The 23,874-nt window shown below is 41.6% G+C and overlaps 1 protein-coding gene across 1 annotated transcript in view; it reads left to right on the forward strand.

Moving 5' to 3' along the window:
- Positions 1-21,354, forward strand: part of fut8b (fucosyltransferase 8b (alpha (1,6) fucosyltransferase)) — a 78,442-nt gene extending 57,088 nt beyond the window's left edge. Inside the window, 6 exon segments of the mRNA XM_051071815.1 lie at positions 3,778-4,015; positions 10,664-10,854; positions 10,856-10,911; positions 17,600-17,776; positions 17,950-18,100; positions 19,506-21,354. Of these exon segments, the coding sequence (XP_050927772.1) occupies positions 3,778-4,015; positions 10,664-10,854; positions 10,856-10,911; positions 17,600-17,776; positions 17,950-18,100; positions 19,506-19,844 (1,152 nt within the window). The 3' untranslated portion in view covers positions 19,845-21,354.
- Positions 21,355-23,874: the final 2,520 nt, after the last annotated feature.

Below are 23,874 nucleotides of genomic sequence, written 5' to 3' on the forward strand. Positions count from 1 at the left end.
ACACACACGCACACACACACACAGACGTGCACAGATGGATTCAACCACACCTACGCAAAGCAGTTGGCACACACATAGGCACACATACACACACGCTCAGCCACAAGATTGATGCACATGCTTGTACGCAAAGAAATGCTCTCTGTGTGTCTCACTATCTCACTCACACACTCTCACTCAAACATCTATATGTACACACACAGACAGACTCCTCCCTCCTGTCCTGCTGTCTCTGCCACCCGCACCAGCCTCTCCCTTCATTCCTGGTTTAACTAACTCTATCTCTGCGTCTGCTCCATCTGTCCACTCACAACATTCGGTGAACATGGCTGCCTTCCTCACATGGATTTCTGTTGGACATGCTTGGACATCTATTTTTGTGCTATGAGTCTTTATATAGTTTTATTAATTGGTAACAAGCAAGACCATGTTTTTCATCTTTGTTTTTTTTTTTTTTACACTGCATTTCTCAGAGGTCATTTGCCACTCAGCCAGCGTGTCCAGTATTTTACAGCAGCAGTAATCAGTATTTTTATGCCCCTGTGCTGGCGACAGCTGTGGCTGGAGGCTGCATTCGTCTGTGTTCTCCTGTCCATTTGTTTTTCCCATTCTTGTGAACATAGTATCTCAGGAATGCCTGAATGAAATGTTTTCAAATTTGGCACAAATGTTCACTTCGGACTCAAGGATGAACTGATTCATATTTAGTGGTTAAAGTTCAAAGGTCACTGTGACCTCACACAACATAGTTTTGGTCATAATTCAAGAATTCATACAGTAATTATGACAAAATTTCCCACAATAGGATTAAATGATTAAGTGATGAATGATGGTGACATTTTATATCCAAAAGTTCAAGGGTCAACTTCACTGTGACATTTTAATATTCTGAAAAAACTTTTTGGCCATTATTTGACACCATAACTCAGGAGCAGAGGGGGAGATTATGACCATATTTCCTATAACTTGACTGGTTGGAGGAGGCATACAACCACAAGGCAATAATTCTATTTTTATTAACAATGGAGCACATGACTTTGTGTGTATGAAAAAGGTTACTCATCATTACAATCCAGAGAGAATCATTACCAACTCTGCCTCAGCTCTACAAAGCTTTATTGTGTCTTTCAGACCATTCTTTTGCTTCCAGCCGCTACTAAATAGCAATTGTTTTACACATTTGAAATTGGCACTAACCAAACAATGGTATCTGTTAAGTGGGTGTGTCTTGTAGTATGCATTGCTTGTAGTGGGTGTGTCCTGTAGTCTTGCAGGCTGCAGTTGTATACTGTAGGAGAGAAAACGGTGTATCTGCTTGCAGCGCAGCCAAAGACATGTGGAGCAAGAGTTCATACATGCATCCTTTTCTTTGAGTGCCTACAGTTTGAGCCCAGTGGCAGGAAAGGCAGACTCAGCCAGTAACAATGAAATCTACTGTACATGGAGGCAATTACAGAATGAAAAAGATTAAGTGGCTGCTGCTGAGAAAAAGTTGCCAGCAGCAGATGGTACAAAAAATGGGGTTTGATATGATACAAATCTTGATGCAATAATAAAAATGCTTTTCTTGCTTGGAATTCCTGATGATGATATTACAGTTTTCTCTAGTTGGTGCTCAGTCGCTGTGGATGCTCATGTTAACTTCCCAAGTTCCTCTATATGACGTACTGTTGATTCTTCAAGTGTAAAATGTGTAAGCTGAGTAAAATGCAAAAACTTAAGCTGGATATACTGTAAAACTGCAACAGAGAGAAGCAAAACAGACATTTACCTGTACAAAATGTAGTGAGTCCTACTTTAAACATTGTCAAGTGCGCAGCTTCCTTTCATCTTCCACTGCATTTTTGAATGCAGGCATCATAGTGAATAATTACCTGAGCGCTTGACATGCTATTTTCCATATCCAGTTGTTCTCAGCCATATTCCCTACATAAACAATATCACTATGGTCTCTTTGAACTGCATCACTCTGCAACTGAGTATGTTTCACACTCAAAGAGCACACCATTTAAACAGGCACTTAACCTACAGTACACAGTGGTACTCAGAGGCTGCCTTTGTGCATGCATCTGCCATCATTATCCTTGAACCTAGTCTCTCATTCCGGCCTCATCATCATCAACCCGGGATCCAACAGTGGCCTCCATGCCACGCCGCTCATGCCACACATCGATCTCATGCGGAAGCAGTGGCTCGGATTCCGAGCTCTGTTGACAGAAAACAAGCTTCACACAGGTTCTTTTGTCAGAGTGCTACTGTAGATTATTAGTACAGTGAGTTAGCTTACACCTGTGGGGCTAGTAGTGAGTCGGCAGCCTGTAACTCCAAGGAAATACCTGCGTAGCTTGTTCTGTCAGCTCGATGGCTGCTGTACTCTGTTCATGTTATTGAACAGCAGTGGTGGTAATCAGTTTTCAGCACCTAAAGGAGCCTCTCCCCTCCCGTCCTCTCCTTTCACCTCCTCTCCTCTTTCCTTTCCTTCTTTTTTTTTCTCATTGCCTCTCTTTTTATGGCCTCCTGTTCTCTTTTTCCATTTCCTCTCCTCTGGGGTTTTATCCTCTCTTCTCTTTTCCTCTTTGCTTCCCTCTCCTTTCCTCCTCCTCCCTCTCTTCCTCTTCCTCTCCTGCTAGTGTGTGATAGGCAGCGTTCGCCGGTGGGTGCCGGGCGGCCTGATTACTGTGAACCATCCACAGCTGCAGCAGCCTAATGAGGAAAACACTCCCATCAGCCGGTAATTGCTGTTTAGGAAGCTGGTTGGCACGAACGTTACGGAGTCGCTCAGACTGGCTGCAGAGCGAATCACAACCCGCCCGGCGACTCATCGTCAACACAGCGTGTGTCACTCTGCTGGTTTCCTTTTTTTTTTTCTTGTTTTGCGCAAAAAAAAAGAGAGAAATCCTTGTTTTTTCCCCCATCATCTCCCATTTGGTATTCATCCCCTCAGACTTTGTATGATATTGAAGCTAATTTATGAGATGTGGAATGAAAGTGAGGTGGGGGAGAGCGAGAGAGGAGAGAAATGAGAGTGAGGGTATCAGTGAGAGAGGAGTATGAGGAAAGAGAGAGTGGTGGAAAAGAGGTGGGGCAGAGGAAGTGAGGGGAAAAATAATGAGAATTAGAACAATAAAGAGACAGGGGAATGGACAGGAGGCAAAAAGGGGGCAGTGGAAAGTGGATATATGAAAAGCTGCTAATATTATTTCTTTGTGGTTAATTTTTAGGTTGGGCACTTTAATTTTTATCAAATGATACTCAAACAGGAGTAAATAGTGTGTTTTCTGGGGACTATGTTTAGCCACATATTAATGTGCACAAGAGACTGAGTAAAGCACCACAATGGTATATGAACTAAATGAACTACAGTGCCAATAATCATTGTATAAGAGACACTTGTTGTCCAGTGGTTCATTTATGTGTTTTTAACAGTGTCTGGACAACAATGATGAAATAAAGCTTTATCGGGTTCGGTATACACAGACAGTGCTTCTGATATGAAAATAGAGAATGTCACCAGTCTTATCCTTAATGGTAAAAGAAGAATGTACAAGAGAGAGAAGTAGAGAAAGAGAAATTGGCAGGTAAAGAGAGAAACAGAAAAACTGAACAGGTAGCATAAAATTAGAGTGGAGTAGATTATGAGACAAACAGGCAAAGGGAACAAAGAAAACAATATCAGCCATGTGTTATTACAAGTCAGAGAGCAGGGCTTTGAGAGATACAAGATGAAGGTCAAGCAATAAAAAAATGTTGAAACATTCCGTTTTTTTTTCCTCCTAGAACCCCCCAGACTGCAGTAAGGCGAGAAAGCTGGTGTGTAACATCAATAAGGGCTGTGGTTATGGCTGCCAGCTCCACCACGTCGTCTACTGCTTCATGATCGCTTATGGCACCCAGCGCACACTCATCCTGGAGTCCCACAACTGGCGTTACGCCCCCGGTGGCTGGGAGACTGTCTTCCTGCCCGTCAGTAACACCTGCACCGACCGCTCTGGAGCCACCACTGGACACTGGTCAGGTAGGTGCACACACCCACACCCACATATACCAGCACTGTTATGAACTACACACAGTCATAACCTCAGTGCTGCCTGCGACATTAATGAATGGTTGCTTAATAATCAAATAACCCTTGTTTTTTGGACTAGGCCAGCTAAAAAATAGGGTTGGCCAGACCTCTCTTTTGTGCTGCTACAGCAAAAATAAAGTGTGAATTCTCTGGCTAAGCAGGACTATGCAATTCCTGTTAAAGCACTTTGGCAGCAAATGTAGCAGCAGCAGGTTAGTGCTCAGAGGTTTCATTGCCAACAAAAGCCTGTGACTGGATTTCAGTAAACAACCTACTCCTCTGACCTTCAATAAGGTTCTACTTGTAGTCTCTGATAGAGACAGAGATTGTTGGGAACATGATTTGCAGAAGTGTTGTCCGCCATTCATTAACCCAGGCTCCTGCTTGGCTTTTGATTCATCATTTCCTGTACAATAAGAATATATTTAATTATGGACTGGACAGGATTGAATTCCAACAGTTGTCTTAACTGAAGAGGAGTGAAGAGGACTGCACAGGACTGCACGTTTGTTTCAGGCCCAGGTAGCTGCACAGACACAGAAAGCATCTTTTATTTTCACTTTAAGAGCTGGTTTTGTGCAACGTACACATCTCCATGCTGAAAATCCACTTTGCCATCAGTATTTGATTTAGTGTTGAATTTTAAAATTGTGCCTTTCTTAACTCATTAAGTCAAAATCTATTAGAACAAACCTGAAACTTGAGGCCAGTGCTACATATCAATTTTAAACAATCAATAAAATTTACAGTAGCTAGTATTCAGGATTAATTTTTTGTATGTCCACCCTATTTATATCAACAAGGGTAGGCTAGATAGCAGAAACATCTCTCTATATATTGCAGTAGCACCACGAACTACAGCCTCCAAAATGATCATACAGTGAATCAGCACCTCTCTAAAACACTATCAATAAAGCTTGAACACTATAACCGTCATGAAAGTAGGATTTATTGCAGGTATGTCGGATTGGACTGCATTAGTTTTATCTGCATGTACCTAATAAACTGACAAATGAGTTTGTAAAATAAATTTTAAATATCTTCCAGTGGAGTCCTCAAAGGAGTACGCGCTCCTTGAGCCAGACTTGGGAAGGCAGTTTGCAGGCGAGCGCCTGATAGCTGAGCCTGTGCACATGTAGCCAGGTCAGGCCCAGCCTGAAAAAGAACTTGGGGCTGCTGTCAAGTGTGCCCACTGCTGGCAAGGTTATGTGCAGGGGGCATTGGCTATTGGGGAAATAGTCTCATGGGATGTGAAATTTCACTTTTCTAGAGGGAAAGGAACCATAGCCAGTGCAACAGGGGGGGTGATAACAGTTAGAAATAGCTGGGAACCAAGAGGTCTAGGAGAACAATAGGGTTACCTCTGTGTGACTGAGTCATGGAAAGGAAGGCTCTGCCTAGGGACTTTATACTTCTGTTCAGGGATTTCAATACTTACAGGGGTAAAAATGGAAAAACCTAGAGGGAGCTGACTGGGAGGAAAGACCTCATCTGAACTAGGATGGCATTTATTTTTAGTCATGCTCGTGACTTCACTCTAGGGATGGCAATGTTGGTAATATCAACAACTATGAGACTGATTCCCGTGGAATTTTGCACATTCATGGTCCCCTGCGGATAACTCGCACTAGGTCACAGTTTTCACCTAGGCTATCAAATATTTCAACATCCACTAGATGGTAGATGAACTCAAAATTTGGTAAATACTTTATGGATCCAAGAAAGTGTATCCTAATGACTTTTATTATCCTCTGGATATTATTCTAGCACCACCATGAGGTTCATATTTGTGGTTTTGTTTCAATAACTATTAAATAGATTGCCATGAAATTTGGTGCAGACATTCATGTCCTCCTCAGGCTGAATTGTAATAACTTTGGGTATCAACATATTTCATCAAGCATTCATGAAGTTTATGAACAAATACCTGCAAAACCATTGACATTTTGTCTGCATAACATCAGCATGTTAGCATTTAGTTCAAAGGACCGCTGTGTCTAGGTGCAACCTCAGAGAGTCGCTAGGATGGCTGTAGACTCTTGTTATTTATGTGTGTTATTAGAATTCTGCACCACTCATGGACAGTCCATAATGAACACCATGTTCAAGCACAAGGTAGTTCATATGTATACCTGGTACCAGAGTACCTTAGACCAAAGATCGATGTGCTTGTTTGGAGGAAATGGATCTCCCTGCTAATGCAAGGGTAGCAGAATCACTTATGAATGAGATTGCATGGAGGTGTGAATTGAAATTGTGATTTTGATATGATTAATGGATAGTCACACAGTATACAGTAAGTGTGTTTGCCTCTGCTAAGCTGACAAAACCAAAGCATTTGTAAATGGAGATCAGTGATGATTTGGTTTTTCTATGAGACTGTGTCTGCCCCTTCTTTCTCCCTCTCTTATCACTTTCTTTCTCATTGCTTTCTTGTTCTCATCGCGGCATCCTTTCAGCTCTTCATTTTTCTCCTATCGCTTCATTTGACTTGTGCTCTCCTGGGCTCTTCCTTCTTATCTCCTGCTGTCCCAGCGCCTTCCCTCCCTTATTCTCCTGCCTTTCATGTGTCCTTTTCCACTATCTAATGTCTTCTTCTGCCGTCTCACAAACCACCTCCTATAGATCCATATATGCCATCTGGCTGCTGGTAACCAACAGCCAATTCACTACAGACACCACTCCCCTTCTCGGGCCTTTTAGCATTCGGAATTTGTGTCATTATAGACTCCTGCAATTTGCAGTAGGCAGTATTTTCTGTTGACCAAGCCAGCTAACTAGCCTGGCATAGCTAATGTAAGCCTGTTGGGTACTTGGCTACGCCTATGGTCATGCCTGTTCTGTTAATAGTGCAGGCATGAACATTCCTCGGGGTACTGGACCACAAAGGGACGCTAAAGCCTTGGATTAATAAGTAGATATACATTGAATATCTCACTAATTAAGTGGAATGGTTGCCCATGCCAGTAGAATTTCAGTGTGTGAATGTAGTGAATACTGATCTCTTGAAATACTATAGTGGTGCCAATGCAAGATTTGTGAAATTATGGCCTTTTGTTTTATGGTTATCAAGTGTTTTTAACCTACCATGCAAATGACTTCAGATGGTAAGAAGGGTTTTGCATAGTGCCTGGATGGCAGGAACCTTTGCACCTTCAGAACACTGTTATGCCACCAATCCTTTGTGGTCACCTGTACACAGAAATTTGCACACTGCTTTGGGTGTTCTACACTGTGTAATTCTTTGTATTGTTCTCCTAACTTTGTGTTTATGTGGGAAATCGACTTTGTTGGTTATTTATGGAGGAGTCCCACCAGCTTCATCCTTATATGTTTACATGGTTAGCCCACTTTCTGTTAAGTGTTTCCCCTAGGGCATGATACATTTATAGACAGAGAGAGGATGCATGGTATGTGCGTCTGTGACAGGGTATTTCTGTCAGGAAAATGTATAGCTTTGGGGGAAAATCAAAGATAGCGATGAAGTCATTATGGGACCTGCCGCTCTCCTTCTGCAAATGGGAAATGGAAAATACAAAAAAATAACAAGAAAATGCTCATTAGAATAATCATAACATACAGGGTATTCCTCTATGATTTGCTTTGTGTCTGAAAAAAGGTGCATGTTGATGTTACCAGAAAGACAAAATATATATTATTATCAAATATTCAGTCTATACCTTTGTTTTGTTCTGACACCAAAATTATTAAAACTTTACTAGATTATGGCTATGTAATGGTAATATCGATAAAGGTTGACCCACCTTGTCCTTTTCTTGATACTGGATACAAGTGCCAATACTATGTGCACATTTTGATTCTGACACCACAAGATAAATTTTTAGATGCCTGACTTTGAAAAATATGAGCATGTTTTTCTACAATGTTACAAGAATCTAAAATGATTCTCTCAATTATGATATGTTTACAAATCTGAATCTAGTTTACAAGATTCTGATTATATAATGAGAATGGTCTTGCCCTGTTTCTGTTGTGTGACTGGATATACTAGCAATACTAGTGCCAATATAGTATCAAGTCTTTAGTTCTGACACCAGGAAAGCACTTTTTCAAATGCCTCACTTAAATGAAGTAAACATAAACATGTTTTTCTGCTAAACTCTTTTTTATTTAGCAGAAGAGGCCAAACGCACTCAAATGTTAAAAGCAAATGTTGTCTAAACACAAGCAACTGTACCAAAAGGAAAACTTGAAAGCCTGGGGACACACAAAATATGATATTGGCAAAATTTTGATTTTAATTAGGAGCCATAAACACAAATCTAGACGGACATTCAATGGCAGCTTTTCACAACCAACGGTTTTTGATTCTCAGTGCTATGGACACATTTCTGTCAGCACCACAAGACAGTAATGAGTTTTGATACCCAGCCCTACTGTCTTGTTTAGCCCACTGGTGCATGTTGCTCTTTTACTACAACTTTTATGTTCAGTGGACAGCATGAAAGAACTCAGTGCAGTCTCACAGGCCTGGTAAAAAAAAGACTAAATTCTGAACACACACAGGGGGAAACCAGTCTTCTTGTGGAACAATGGTTCGTTGATCAAAGAGCTAATTTGCCAAAGAGAGTGTGCTCCTTTGAGGTTCTCTGTAGAGATATTACTGCCTTATGAGTGAGTCTGAGAGCAGCAGGAGAAACATAATGTTCCCTGCCATGTAAAGGCTGGAACAGGATTTCTCTAAGTTCATAAACTCAGCCTCAAATGTATTATGAATGGAGAGGCTCCGTATTTTTTTTGTCTGGATGGTGTCACTCTCGGCTCTCCAGTTTCATAGCAGTGTTACTCTGAAAAATTTATTAGGCTCAGTGTACATCATGGGTTTAAAATACAGTTTAAGGATTCTGTGTCAGTGCAGACCTATATGCTTTAAGTCATGATGCATGCAGCAGATGTATGCAGAGGCTTTGGAGGTGAGATGAAATTTAAAAGAGCTTTGTGATCTAATTAAGTAGCTGTGGGAGGAAGACATACTGCATATCTGTATGTTTGTGCCAAGAAGTGCAGGCCTCGAAATATGCCCATTCCCCCTTATGTGAATCATGCCAATGCTGTTATATAAGCAAAGACAGGCCTGGGAATATTTTTTCTGTTCAATATTTAATGCTTCTACCAATTTATATTCTGTTCATGCTCCAGCATATGCACACACAAATTGAAGTCTCTGTTTCTGTCCTTGTTTTTGACGTGTTTTTTATGTACCCTTTCTGTGAAAGGCCATTTTTAATGACTCATTACGCCATTTATTTGGAAGTGTGTTATGGAGGCTGTGTTTCAGCTGTTTTAGGGCCATCTCTGTGGTGGTTAGAGAAGCCACTTTAGTCTGACAGAACACGGGCCTCAAACTTATTCTTTACGTAAATCTGGGGTTTACACACTCACAGACCAAAAAAGAAAAAAAATCCTTGGTTTTTAAGACTGAAAGAGAGTGAAGGTTGTGTCTGCCAGGCATATTCCTTCTGGTGAGATGAGATTAGCTGGGATTTTTTGTGTGTATGTGTGTGCGTTTGTGTGTGTGAATGCACTTTTCTTTTTATTGTTATTTTATTTTGATCCTGACTGCTGGACCACTTTCTTTCCTACTGTTCACAAGACACAGTACATATGCACGTTTGTGTGTGTGTGTGTGTGTATTTCCATGTACATTTTTGTGGGGTACATGCGTGTTTGCTTGCTTGTTATGTTTTCCACCTTTGTTCACATATGCAGGTGTGCACCATGCACATGTATGTGGCTTTGTGTAGAGACAGTGTAGAGAAGTCTGGCAATGGACGTGGGCGTTCTGCTGCCCAGAGAGGTGACCTTCGTATTCAGCCCTGCTCAACCCCCTGCCAGGGGCTTCTGCCAAGCAGGACTCAGCCTGAAGGGGCCAATGCCAGCCCACCACCAGCCCCACCCCAGCCCTCTCCAATCCAGGTCCCTGCCTCAGCCCCTGGCCCTACACAGCCTTGATAGAAAGGAGCTTACCTTGGCCTTTAAGCAAGGACAAGCAAAGAGCAGCTGTCAGTCACAAAAGCTGGACTCTGTGGGGTTGGGGGATTTGGATTTATGCTGGAACAGAACTACAATGAATATAATAGAGCTGGGGAATAACACTGAGGTATCACACTGCATCACAGTGTAATGTGTTCTTATTTTTGACAGTAATATGGTGGCATTTATGATGTGTAGTAGATATCACAGTTAAAAAAGACAGGCTCAGTAAACATACAGTTATGTCAGTTATTTGAGTAGTGCTGAAACGTTAAGTCAATCTGCAGTCACCAACAATTTTGATAATCCATTAACCACTAGAGTTGTTTATGAAGAAAAAACAACATTCCATTTGCTCGTTTCAGCTTCACAAATATGAGCATTTTCTGCTTTTCTCTGTTTTGTTTCATCATAAATGGTATAATAATAAATGGTCCCTCACATCAAACAACTGATGAATAGACAAAAATAATGTCTGCATCAGGGATTAAGAATCTAATCATTCATTACAGCCCTAAAGTTGAGCTGTGCTGTCAGATATGTTGATGTAGTGTTATATCTTGAGTGTCTCATTCTCCTCCTTCTCTTCTTTGGCTCATCCAGGAGAGGCCCATGATAAGGACGTCCAGGTTGTGGAGTTGCCTATAGTGGACAGCCTCCACCCTCGGCCCCCCTACCTGCCCCTGGCAATCCCAGAGGACCTGGCCCCACGCCTTCAGCGTCTGCACGGTGACCCCTCCGTCTGGTGGGTGTCCCAGTTCGTCAAGTACCTGGTGCGCCCTCAGGCATGGCTAGGAGAAGGAGATCCAGCAGACTACCGCCAAGCTGGGTTTCAAACATCCCATCATTGGGTAAGAGCACTCAGCTATCACATTTCAGGGTGTGCGGTTTTGTCTTCTCCTTTTTCTGTGGTTATAAACACTTCAATAATAATGGCCCAGCATTTCTCTACATTAAAGTTTACAAAGTGCTTCACAATCAAAGCAAACAGAAGGCATAGGAAGAAGAAAACAAAGACATAGCCTCAAGGGCTGTGGAGGAATACAAACACAGCTTTGGGTGAGGTTAATACAAGGTTAATACAATAGTATTAAAAGTAACTTAATTTGATAGTAGCGTTTTGTTTGGTTAATTTTCTACCTTTGTTTATGCTTGGGAGGCATTTGCCTTTTCATTACTTCACTGCTTTACACTCATACAGCTCATATTCATGCAAATCAACTCATTTAAAGAAACTTCATCACCATGTTTTTTCTAATAGCAGTGGCATAATACCTCTGATTCAGCCTTGTTTTTTGAATTATTGTGCCCATGAGGTTTTTTTAGTTTCCAGTCCAATCCAATTCACATAATACTGAGGATATGTTGATACCAAATACTGATATCTTTTTTTGTAAAGCAGTTATATAGCTACATACTAAAAGCATCACCAACTTTTTAAGATAAATAAATCCAAACCGACAGGGAAGGAGAAGCTTTCTACACATTTATAACCACATTAAAAATGAATAGCCTGGCAGCTTTTCTTTTATCTCCAGTAGTCTTTGTCAATTAAAGGATAAGGATGTCTGTACTCAATATTTTTCTTATTGCCAACAAATTCCATGAAAAGACCAAAAACAACAATGAATTTATCCTACAATTATTGTCTGTGCAGCCAAAGCCTGATCATCGTTCTTTCCTCTGTGCCATAGACCTCCATTGTTGCCCAGATACTATTAAAAACACATCAATGAGTCATGCTGTTGTATGTGGTGACATATTCCTTCATTACAGAGAACATAGGCACTGTAGTTTGTTGTGAGTTACCCCAAATACATCATGCTGGTGTCATAAATACTCAGTAGTATTAATCTGTTACAAAAATTGTCTACATACGCTTATACCAAGTAAAACATTTTTTAAATCAAATTATATATTGGAAAACTTAAAGATTTGCATCCTCTGTGGGGTCAAACAGGCTTGGGACTGAGTGCCACAGACAGGGGATAAAATTGATAAGTACTGTATTAAAGGACATACTAACACATTGTTGGTTTTGGTGTTTTTATATGATTTGTTGTCCATAAGAATCTGCAAAGTAATTAGGCTTCATCCTCTGGGAACCATGAATGTCTATGGACAACAGTGGTGAAGTGGTAGTAATGCCAGTCTTACTCTTTAACAATCCACGCTGCAGACAGGATACTTTCCGCTTTCCATGCAAAGCACTTAATATCTGAATCCACCTCCTAGGTATTGCTTTTCATGAAACTTGGCATAAATGGTGCAGATAAGATAATACCAACTGTTCCAAATATGCCATTATTAGGTCTTATTTCAGTCTTTGATATCACCTCAGCTTTTATTCTGACTGCTCAGTGTTGTGCCGTCTCCAGAGATTCTGCTCTCACAGTTTGAAACCAACTTGGGACTTCTTTCGTCCAGCGCAGCATAATTGGAAAGTTCTCATCAGTACGCGCTGCCCAGCTCCCATGAGGGCCACTCCTTGTGGAAATGTATGCACTCACAATACTGTAAACTACTTTTATCTAGCAGCTTCCGAGAAATAGGTTGGGCATGTTTAGCTGTTTATTTACTTGTTTACTTTTCTCTGTATCCCTGTCAGACGCTCAGTCACCGAACATTCATGTTCTGTCTGCCAGCCTCTCTTGACTCATAAATAATTCCTCCCATCTTTTGAGCAGCACTTCAAACCTGGATCAAATAAGGCTTTGCAAATAATTCTCTGCAGTTGTTTTAACCTATTTGGTCTATAGCAGATGGGAGGGGATTTACCATATTAGGACAGTGCACGCAGCGTCTGGTAAGCCGTCAGTCATGGGAAAGTATGTGAAATGACTTTCAGGTACTTTACTGAGATTGTCTAAAATTTCTGCATCGTCCCATGAGGCTGACTCCACCCATCTGGTAAAGGAAGTAGTTTAAAACGTTCTAAAAGTTATTTTCTAATGGTTTGTGAAATCAGCCTGGTTTAGTTCTGTCATCCACTTCATAACTCTCACATCTACACGTTCATAGTCTCTGTGTCGGCTTCTCGCCCTTCATAACTCGTCTTTCACCTTCTTCTTTACATTTTGCTGCGAGCCATCGTTGTCGCTCTTCCTCTCTTTCCCTGTCCTGCTCTGCTTAGTTCTCACTCCCCCTTGTTACGCCCTCTCTCTCTCTCTTTCTGTCTCTTTCTTTCTCTGTTGTTCCCCCTTCTCAGATGTTCTCCTCTTTGGTTTTTACCTCTCTTCCTTTCATCACCCGAGCAGCTGTCGTCTCTTTCTCCCAGCCCTCTTTGACTCTCCTCCCCTTTTTTTCTGACTCATCCCAACTCTTTCAGTCTCCCCGTTCTCTCCCATCCTCTCATTTGTGATCGTCTCTCCGTCTTAAATTGTTCATGCTGCTCCAAGATTTTTTTACATTTTTATATTTCACACTCACCTCTCCCTTGTGTTCCCCAGGCGCAAATCTGTACTCACTATTCTCTTGTTCTCATAGTTTTCCACGCATCTTTATCACTGTTCTTTATGTTTCCCACTCTGCCTCGCCCTCACATACACACACACATAGACACACATGCACAGATATATATATATATACACACACACACACACACACACACATATATATATATTTATATATATATATATCCGAACTCTTTTCTCCCTTCATGTCACTGGGGAAAGGGTTATTGAAATGAAGTGCTGGGTAGAACAAAGTTTTATCCCCTCTTTTTCCCTTCCCTCCTCAGCTCTTGATACATCCACTCCACTCAGCACTGATGTTTTCCAACAAAGCGCCTGTGCACTTCTTTCAGCACTGTGGGGGAAGGCAGTGTATGTGTGTGTATGTAGAGTGGTGGGGGGGGGGGTTGTAAAAATGGGACTGAAAGAGATCCATAGCATCAGTGCAAGAAAAAGAGTGTGGCAGTGGTGGGAGATGCAGGGGCTGATGGGGAGAGTACCGAGAGGGATAGAAAGGCAGCTTGTCCCCAGAGCACCCAACAACTGCCAGCCGACCCCCCCTCATGCCTCAGTCACCACCGCTGCTCTATAACTGCGGCTCTCTCAGGACGCGGCTGTAGAGAGGCTGAGAGTAAAAGCAATTGTCCATGCAGCCCTGTCCTGCCACCATTTAATACTGCCTAATGATAGCAGACAGTCAGAGAAAAAGTGAAAGTAGGGCTGATTCTTCCTCTTCTTCATCCTCTTCTGCTGATATTACAGCAGCATTATCACCATGGCAATGCAGTTACCAAGAGGGGAATTCACGTTTATAATATCTCTTATAATATCTCATATTTTTCTATATCACAATACAAATCACAGAATCTTTTAGTATAAAACATGGGTAAAAACACCTTGTAAAGAATCAATATGAAAATACAATTGGCAGCAGAAACCCTGGTGTATAGGAATTTCTCTTTTTTTCTTGCTTGGAATGACCGTGGTGCATAATTAGCAGTTAATTTGCATCTCCTAAGCATTTTTTTACTCACTTCTATCGATAGTATCAAGATTGTAAGGTTTTCTAATTTCTGCTCATTGCAAGAGAGAAAGTTGAACAATAAACTACAGTAGCTGACATATTGTTATAGTAGGAAACACAACATATTTGAGTGCTTGGGGACAGGAAATGTAAAGCTGAAATGCACCAGTTAACTGATTTACTTGGCATTTTGGGGTCAGTGGAAACATTAAAGCCATAAACATTAACGTATTATCACCTTTTAAATTGATACAGCAAACCTGTCAGCAGACAGTCACTTATTTACACATTAGGACAGAGATATGGAGTTACATTAGCATGCATTTTGAGTCGCGTTTCTTGCCACCTGATGAGTGTTAAGTGGAGTATTTCATTACTGAGGGATTTTAGAGATTTTTGGTGAAAACAGGTGAATGACAATATCAAATCAAAACGGCAAGATGAAAGATGCTAAAACACTCCGTAGAGCTGAGAGGAACTGTAGAGTCAGTGATAATTCATCACTACAAGCATCCACTAACATACACATACGTCATTTGATCCCTCAGTTTACATGATGTCGTACAGCTGGAGAACAAGTCTGAATTTGTCGTCTATACTGTTGTTCTGAGCAGTAAAGGGAAATCTGACTCTGACATGTTTTGATGTCGGAATAGATGTTGCATAAGCACTGACACTACAGCATTTAGATATAATGTCGTATAAGCTGTTTTCTAAGGATTCAAATGCTAATGGAAGCTACAGTTCAAAGCCAAGTAGCCTCCCCTTGCTGTTGCCTGAGTTGCTGTATAGGCAGCTGACAGGCAGCCAGAGCACTGAGGTCACCTATTACAAAAAATAATTTATTCGGTCTATATGCTATTGTCACAATCTGCCAGAATCAGCACTTGCTGCGTCCAGTGTGGGTGTGTTTGATGTCTTTAATGTAATCTTTTACGTCCACCGTGAGGATTGCCCTGCCTTGCCAGTGCTGTATGAGAAAAGAGAAATGAATCAAATTATTGTGGCGGTAGTGTGGGAGAGTGCTGGGGGGTGGGAGGGAGGGAGGAGATTGCTAAGAGCTAAGCAATGCCTCAGCGCAGCCTCTGCTGCTCTGACAGAGAGAGAAAGGGACAAGACAAAGAGGGTTCACAGGAACACAAAAAACAGCAGACATGAAAGAAGCGAGGAAGCAGGAGAGAAGGACCCCAACAAAGGATGGAAAAGCCCAGAGTCAAGACCTCTGTCCGATCAGAGAGACAGGGACTGAATGAAAGACTCCCAACACCCGCGCCACCTGCTCACTCTCCTGTTCTCACCTTCATTCTTTGGGTTCTATTTGCCACGTAAATAAAAGGCCTATTTCTCTGGCAAGCCTCCCCACTAGTCACTGATTGATCTCTGGCCAGAGGTAGAAATTAGGTACAGCTTGTTTATTCTCTTTCCCTGAATCTTTTGACTCTTCCCTTTTTACTTTTTCTACTTCTGCCTCTCACAAGAGTTAGAGGCAGCCTTGAGGTTAGAGAAACTGTTTCAATCCCTAAAGCAACTGGGAAATCCTGAGTGGAGGGAGTAAAGACGAATATTTTCCACCAAAACGGCTTCTGACCCTGGATCTTCCATTGGAGCTGCTCCTCTGGCAGCAGTAGACAGCCGGTGGTACTGGGTAGCTCCTAGGTGGGCCGGGAAGAAAGGGGAAGATTTCCAGTCTTCCCTCACAAAGTGATGTTTGAAAAATGCTGCCTCTTTTTTTATCCATTAGATTTTGAAATTTATTTGCTCCCCGAGGCCAGACGTCACAATGCAGATGTGGCTGGGTAGTTTTGTAATTGAATACTTCTGGATGGAACAAAATTGTGTTGTAGCGTCCATCAATTTGAGGGATGCCTCTGTGTCAGAAGAGGAAACATTTCCGCTCTCGTCCATTCTTTGTTCTGTTTTCAAGCTGTGCTCTTTTTCTCATATGTACAGCCGGTGACAGCACTCTCTCTTTGTCCTTGCTTACTTGAAGTGATGACAAGGACACTGAAAAAAAACCCACCGTTGTGTTGGTTATTTCTCTTTCTGTCCATCTTTTTGCCTCGCTACATTTCTTAAACTTCCCCTCTCTCTGTGTTTGCCTTTTCTCATCCCTTTCTTTTCTGTCTCTTGCCTTGTTTTTGTTGTTTTAGTTGTTTGTGTTTTCACCAACAATGAATTCCCCAAACATGCCATTCATGTTCAAGTGCTGTTTCTTTTGCTGATTTTACCTTGGAAGAAAAAGAAATACTGTGAACAAGTATCACAACAAGAGTTACAAAACCTGAATTCACTATTATTGTGGAAACTGTGTAGAGTTCCTATTAGGTTCTGTCGGTTAGAAAAAAAAAAATGAGTGTCAATCCTTTTTAGCTTCACCACTGCAGGTTTTAACAGAAGTAAGGCTCCCAGTTTTGTTTTACCAGCAGTCAGTGATTTTCTCTCACCTTGTTTCCCTCAGTTATGATTAATTTGTAAACCACCTATTTTCTAATATAATGCTTTAGGACATCCTACAAAATGTGCACTCTGTTTCACAAGGGACATTAGCACAAGCATCTGCTAATCCTGTGTGTCTGAGACCAAGTCTTTATATTTTGACCTAAAAGTCTTTGTGTAGCTTATATTTCCTGAAAATGTCTAAACACAGAAATTCATTGGACAATGCAGAAGAGAAGAGTTCATTGTTGTTAAATTAACAATAAGTGAAATAACTAAATTACAGTTTATGAAGAAGAAAAACAATAAACAAGTACCAGTGATAACCCTTAATTTAACAGCACACTGTTGAAAGCAGTTAAGCTACAAATAAAAAATGTTAATATTGAGAACTGTTGTTCTTCCCACCATCCAAACACACCAACTAAGTGCAGCAGTGCACTATATTATACAGTAGTTAGTTGCACCACCAGAACTGTGTTATTGCTCCCTTATGTATTGGAGTGTAAATGCCAAAAACACAACATTAATAAACAAAAACATAACGAAAAGCTTCTTAATTACAGTTCTTGTTAGATGCAGTACTAGTTTGTAACTCTGTCTGTGTCCCTGTTTGTGTGTCTGCAGAGTCCATGTGAGGAGGACAGATAAAGTGGGGACGGAGGCAGCCTTCCACCCTATAGAGGAGTACATGCTGCATGTGGAGGAGCAGTTCCAACATCTGGCCCGACGTGTCCATGTCGACAAGAAACGAGTTTACCTGGCCACCGATGACCCCTCCCTGCTGCAGGAGGCTAAGACCAAGTCAGTGTTCAGTGTCTGTGTGTGTGTATATGTGTGTGTGTGTGTGTTCATGACTATTGTCAGTTTTGTCTGAATATGTGTTTGTCCATATGTGTTGGTTCGTAACCATATTCACCTTTACCTTCTCACACCTTGTAACCTTATCTGACTTTGTCCTCCTCCCTCCCCTCCAGGTATCCAGACTACGAGTTCATCAGCGATAACTCTATCTCGTGGTCGGCGGGCCTTCACAACCGCTACACTGAGAACTCACTGAGAGGAGTCATCCTGGACATCCACTTCCTCTCCCAGACCGACTTCCTGGTCTGCACTTTCTCCTCACAGGTCAGTCCACTTCCCCCGGTCTATCAAACGATATTTTGATGTGTTGCATGAAACTGAAGGTTGAGATGGATTTGATGCTGGGATGAAAGCAGTCCAAGCCAATATGGAGAGCTAACTGAAATGTTGATGTGCACTTGCTTGAAGACAAGAAAGCTAGAAAGTGGGTTTTGGTTTAAAAAGTGGGTTTTGGTTTCTTTCATTTCAATTATTGTTAACTAGATTTCCATTAGTATTTAAATATTCTCATGTGACTTCCATAACGTGCTGCTGAATACGAATACATCGCAGTTAAAGATAAATTATTAGTTTGACCAAAAAAAAAACATATTGCATTAACTGAATATTTGCTGGAGCTTTCAGATACATTTCATGGTCGTCATCCGTGGATGGATTTTGCTTAGTTGTCATGGAGACAGTTCAGTTGTTATCACATGACCTAAGTGACCAAACTTCAATGTTTAGGTGACATGATAATTTAATAATATTAATAATTTAACTATTAACATGAGGTCCGTGTGCTGATGCTCTGGAAAACTTCCTGTAAGTGGACCTTTAGGCTAAAATTAAATTTTTTGTCAAACTATATTTCCAAGATTTAAAAAAAAATGACTTTCAAGCTCAGAATGTTTGTTTATTTTGTTTAATTAACAATAATAGGTAGTCAAAGAACTAAATTACAGTTTATGGAGAAGAATAAGAATAACCAAGTCCCAGCGGTACCCTTTAATTTAATAGCACACTTTTGAAAGCAGTTAAAAGACTACAAATGAAAACTGATCTAATAAAACAAAAATACCTTGATTATAAATTTTAAACAGGGCTATAGAAAACAAAATCAGGTCAAAGCTTTTGTGTTACAGTGGCCTGTTAGAGCTGCAGGAAACACAATTACCAGGTTACATTTTCAGTTTGTCACAAGGCAAACCAGAACTGCTCTGATAATGACAATCATGTGATTGTCAACAACCTCATTGTCCCATTTTCACTCACATGCTCCAAACCATGGAAACAATCAGACCATTTATTACAGCTTTGACATTACAATGGCATTTGTCATCCATTATTCTGATCATCTCAGCTTCTAAAGTGCTATTTTATAGTGAGTTGTAACGTGGAGTGGATGGGCTTCCTGCCAACCTTAAAAAATAATGTGCGAGCTACATAATTCCTATTCATACTTTGGGCTTATTAGTCCACTTCAAGGATCTGACTGGAATGAGTCACTTAGCACATTTTATCCCTCTTTTACCAGGACTGAAATGAAGTGTATATGTCTTACAGTGAGAAGTCCTTTTGTCCCTTCCACCACAGTGTTCATATACCACCACAGCATTCTCATTAAGATAAATTCCTCTCCATTAATAGATCTAAAAATGAAAATAATTCCTGCCTCTGTTTGTCTCAGGTCTGCCGTGTGGCCTACGAGATTATGCAGACGCTGCATCCAGACGCCTCCTCCTTCTTCTACTCCCTGGATGATATTTACTACTTTGGAGGTCAAAACGCCCACAACCAAATCGCCATCTACCCCCACCAACCACGCAACAGTGAAGACATTCCCCTGGAGCCCGGCGACGTTATCGGCGTGGCCGGCAACCACTGGGACGGATACTCCAAAGGCATCAACCGCAAACTGGGCCGTACTGGCCTCTACCCTTCCTACAAGGTCAAAGAGAAAATCGAGACTGTGAAGTACCCAACATACCCCGAGGCAGACAAACTGCTCAACTCTCAAAAGAAGTAAAAGAAGAAATGAAAAAAATAAAGGGAGAGAAGGAGTGAGGATAAACACGCAGACTCCGATTCCAGGGAAGGAGGCTGCTTTTGTACAGAGGAGAGAGACATACTTAGTGCGCTAAGCTGAGAAGAAAAGAAAAAGCCTGTACCCAGGGGTGATAGGAATGAGAATGCACTCTGTGTGTTTATGCGCGAGACCGAGCGTGCGTGTGTGTGTGTGTGTGTGTGTGTGTGTGTGTGTGTGTGTGTGTGTGTATGTGTGGGCAAACGTGAGTGTGTGTGCACTTGTGTAAATGCCTGTGCATATGTCAGGTCATGGAAGACTTGCACCCTACCACTACTCCCCCGCCTGACACTCTGACGTCGGGTCTGTAGAGATGTAGACGTTGAACATTGATTTTAAATAAAGCAAGAAAACAATTAAAATCTACACAACTGACCGAGCTCACCCTCCAGAGACAAGACTGGGACTACTGTAAGACTGGCACACCCCCCAGAGTGAGCTTTGAAATCAATGACTGAAAAAAAGAGAAAAAAAAAGACAAACTGGAAAAAAGTGTTTTGATTTTTATTTAATTCTTTTCAGTGGTTTTGATTCTAATCTTGCCTTTATTTTCTCCTGTTTGTTTTTGTTTACTGAATGTACTGTATCCTCTTCTTACCATGCTCTCCGCTGACCCCCCCCCCCCCCCCTCCACTCACTGTGCTTCCTCCATCTCGTCTCTACATGTGCAATTAATTTTATAATACCATATTGTGCTTTTATCGAGTGTTTTTAACGGTCTTAATTTTGTGTGTATGGGGCTTGTGCATTGTATACTGTACAGTATGTGTGTGTGTGAGAATGGATGCGTGTGTGTGTGATCAGGTGTGCCTGTGTGCGCTGTTTAAAGTCCAAGGGGCCATGTTACGACCTGGTGCCTAGTTATTGGTTGAGCAGTACGTGTTTTTTTTATTTTATTTTATTTCTGGCTTTTTCCCTCTCGACTGAATAGTGTTTGTGTGGTCAGCGGGAGACTGGCGGTGACAGAGGGGATCTATCCCCATCCCCATCCCCAGCCCCCAGTCCCCAGTCCCCAACCCCACCCCACCCCACCCCACTCTCCCAGCACTTGGAACAATGGACGATCTCCAGTCAGTCACTGCGCCGGTGACCTCTAGTGAACAATGGTAAGATTATGTGTGGAGTTTGGTGAACTCATGGTGCACGCAACACCCCACAGACACAGGAGCCGTCCCGAGGCTCACCAAAAGAAGCACTCCACTGAGATAATGTCCTTCTCGGCATCTCTGCTGTCTCTTCTGTCCATCTGTTTGTTTGTTTGTTTCTTCTTTTTTTTTTACTTTTAACATTGCTGTTTTAAAATAAATGAGGAAAAATAATGCCTATGTTTAGAAATGATAATGCTATGTCATATCAAACTCAGTCCCCATCATGAAGGCTTCTTTTTTTCACAACTTATGTTCTTGGGCATTGTCTTTGATAACCACAGATCGAAATAAACTTGAGAAACCAACACTGCATTTTTTTTTCACCCCCTTCGATCTGATTCTGTTCACCATCTGCTGCTCTGTCTCTTAACGGGCGACACCTGCTCGTTCAATCAGGCTGAAAATGCTTCAGATACATTACACACATTTCAAACTGTGAGAGTCAAGGCTTCGTTTTTTTCATATTTGAAGAGTTCATTTCCTGAAGGGTATCCATCTATTTTTGAAGAGTAAAAGTCATTACCTGAAGTTCATCTTTTGATATCTCCATAAAAAGGAAGACCCTGCTTCTAAAATTGATATCATTTTTGGCATCCCAGCCAGGATTACATCTACCTTCAAAAAGCAGCAGTAGTTTGTTTTATAAATCATTCAGCAAGAGCGTGAATCCATTTTCCAGTCATTTCAGAGGTAAAACTCCTAAATCAGTCTTTGATTTACATTTCAAACTGAGGACCGAGATCAGTTGCTTCAACAGAGACATTACCATCCTTCATTTAAATATGCCTCGTGACAGCTACATGACATTTCTGCCCCACATACCAAACATTTTCTCCCCGTGGAGCCACGACACAGGTACGTCATGAAAGCGCCAGCACACTTCCTCCTCTTGTCTTGTGTCCTACTTCCTACTTCCTGCATGTCTAAACCGTTTATGATCTCGTTCTCTGTGTCTTATTTATGGGCTGTCTTGTTACTTTCTTACTCAGGGGGCTCTGGGAGTTTCATTACAGATCCCTCTTTAATTTCATCGCTGATCTGCATGCTTCATTGGACACCCATAAGGAAAACCGCAGCAGTGGATGTGGAGATGAGCTTTTTGGTGTGTGCGAGGGAGAATAATAGTTTTATTGCTTTTTTTTTTCTTCCTCCCCCCTTCCAGACAACAATCCACAACCAATTTAGCCCACATTGACAAAGCACTCACAATGCACATGCAGCATACAGCAGTTCATTGAACATCTCTTTTTACTGGGAAAGAGTCCCTCGTGGGCTTTATAAACGCACACGTTAACTGGAGGGCACTTTAATTAAAATACACTCGTTGCTGTCACAGTGGCCTGTAACAGTCGTTTAAGAGAGACGTTAGTTCAGTTAATTATTCTGTTAATTGGCCACCGCTTCTGATCGAGAGCATTCTGGGTTTTTTTGTTGTTGTTTTTTTTTCCAGCAGCCGGGTTTCTCTCACTGCGTTTGTGCTCTAATTGTTGCAGCGCTCGTTGAGAGCACAGCCAAGCCATTTGCGGGCCTCCCACGTAAAGTTGCATGCCGACGTGAAAGCTGTCCCATCTGAGTGCCTCATCCATTTCCAAACGCGCGTGTCAACAGGTAAATTTTTTCCCACAGCTTTGCTTTAAAGGATAGGTCTACATTATAGGATGAGTTATTAGTGTTTTCCTCCTCTCCACACTGGTCTTAAGGAGATCCCCTCTTAAGATGACTAGTCTCTAAGAGACAAAATCCACAGTCGTTCTTCTTGTTTTCCCCTCTGTTTTCCTTGCTGAGCTGCAGTGGGGAGATAGTTTTAAAAAGGAGGGGGAATTTTGTACTAACAAGATGACAGCCATGCTCAGCAGCTCTGTGAGGCACAGTGGTGCTGTGACTTACATGGAAATCCTGAGGCTGATGGAAATGCCATTTCTTTTTGCAGGTATCTCTTCATAAACCATCACACAGGTAAGGCTGAAATATTGAGAAATGTCAGAATCATCAAATTAATAATCACAGGTCATCCTCTGCACACAATTAATGTCATGGCATTTCAGGCAATAGTTGTTGCAATATTTCGGTCTGAACCAAAATGGTGGTCCTACTGAAGCTAAACAGCCAGTGTGGCTAAAAAGACCAAGACACCCACTTGATTCTACCAGAACTGAGACTGTTGTAGACTCATATTTTCTTAGGTTGAAGTTAGAAATTTTGCACAGATTTAGGACTTTGGATTTTGTTCCTCATCTCTTATATTGAAATTGTGTTTTGAATGGATTGTTTCAGGGCGTGTATAGATAGGGGGAACAATTACAGTGACCAATAACTCTTTCAATGTACATATAGGCGTGGGAGTATTGTTTTAAGGCAGATTTGAAAAAGAATGTGAACCTATCCTTTAACGCCCTGAGAACACAGACCAAGATTTCGATGTGGCTGTGTAACTGATGGAATTCATACTATGTAGAGATAAGTGGGTACGCCATCGCCTTGCAGAATTCTAATCTTGTAAAGGGCAGCTGAATTAATTCTGACTGACTCATGAAAAAGGGAGAGGAAATGGAAATGATTATTGTAGTCCTGACCGGCTCCAATCAGCACTCTGTTGGCGCAGCAGTAACAAGTGAAGCCTGCCCTACGGTACCTGGCCCACATCAAAGCTGAGGGGTGGAACTCCAACAAGAAACCGTCTGGTTTTCGCGAGGGCAAAGAAGATTGCAGGGTGTCAATCTCTCTCCTCTTCACCTTAAATCAACTCAGCAATCAGCCACAGTTTCGCTTTTATTAGCTCTGTATTTTTAATCCCACCCCGTTATCTCGATTCACAATACACCTGA

This window comes from Lates calcarifer, linkage group LG7_1 (genome assembly GCF_001640805.2).
Source record: "Lates calcarifer isolate ASB-BC8 linkage group LG7_1, TLL_Latcal_v3, whole genome shotgun sequence".
Lineage (NCBI taxonomy): Eukaryota > Metazoa > Chordata > Actinopteri > Centropomidae > Lates > Lates calcarifer.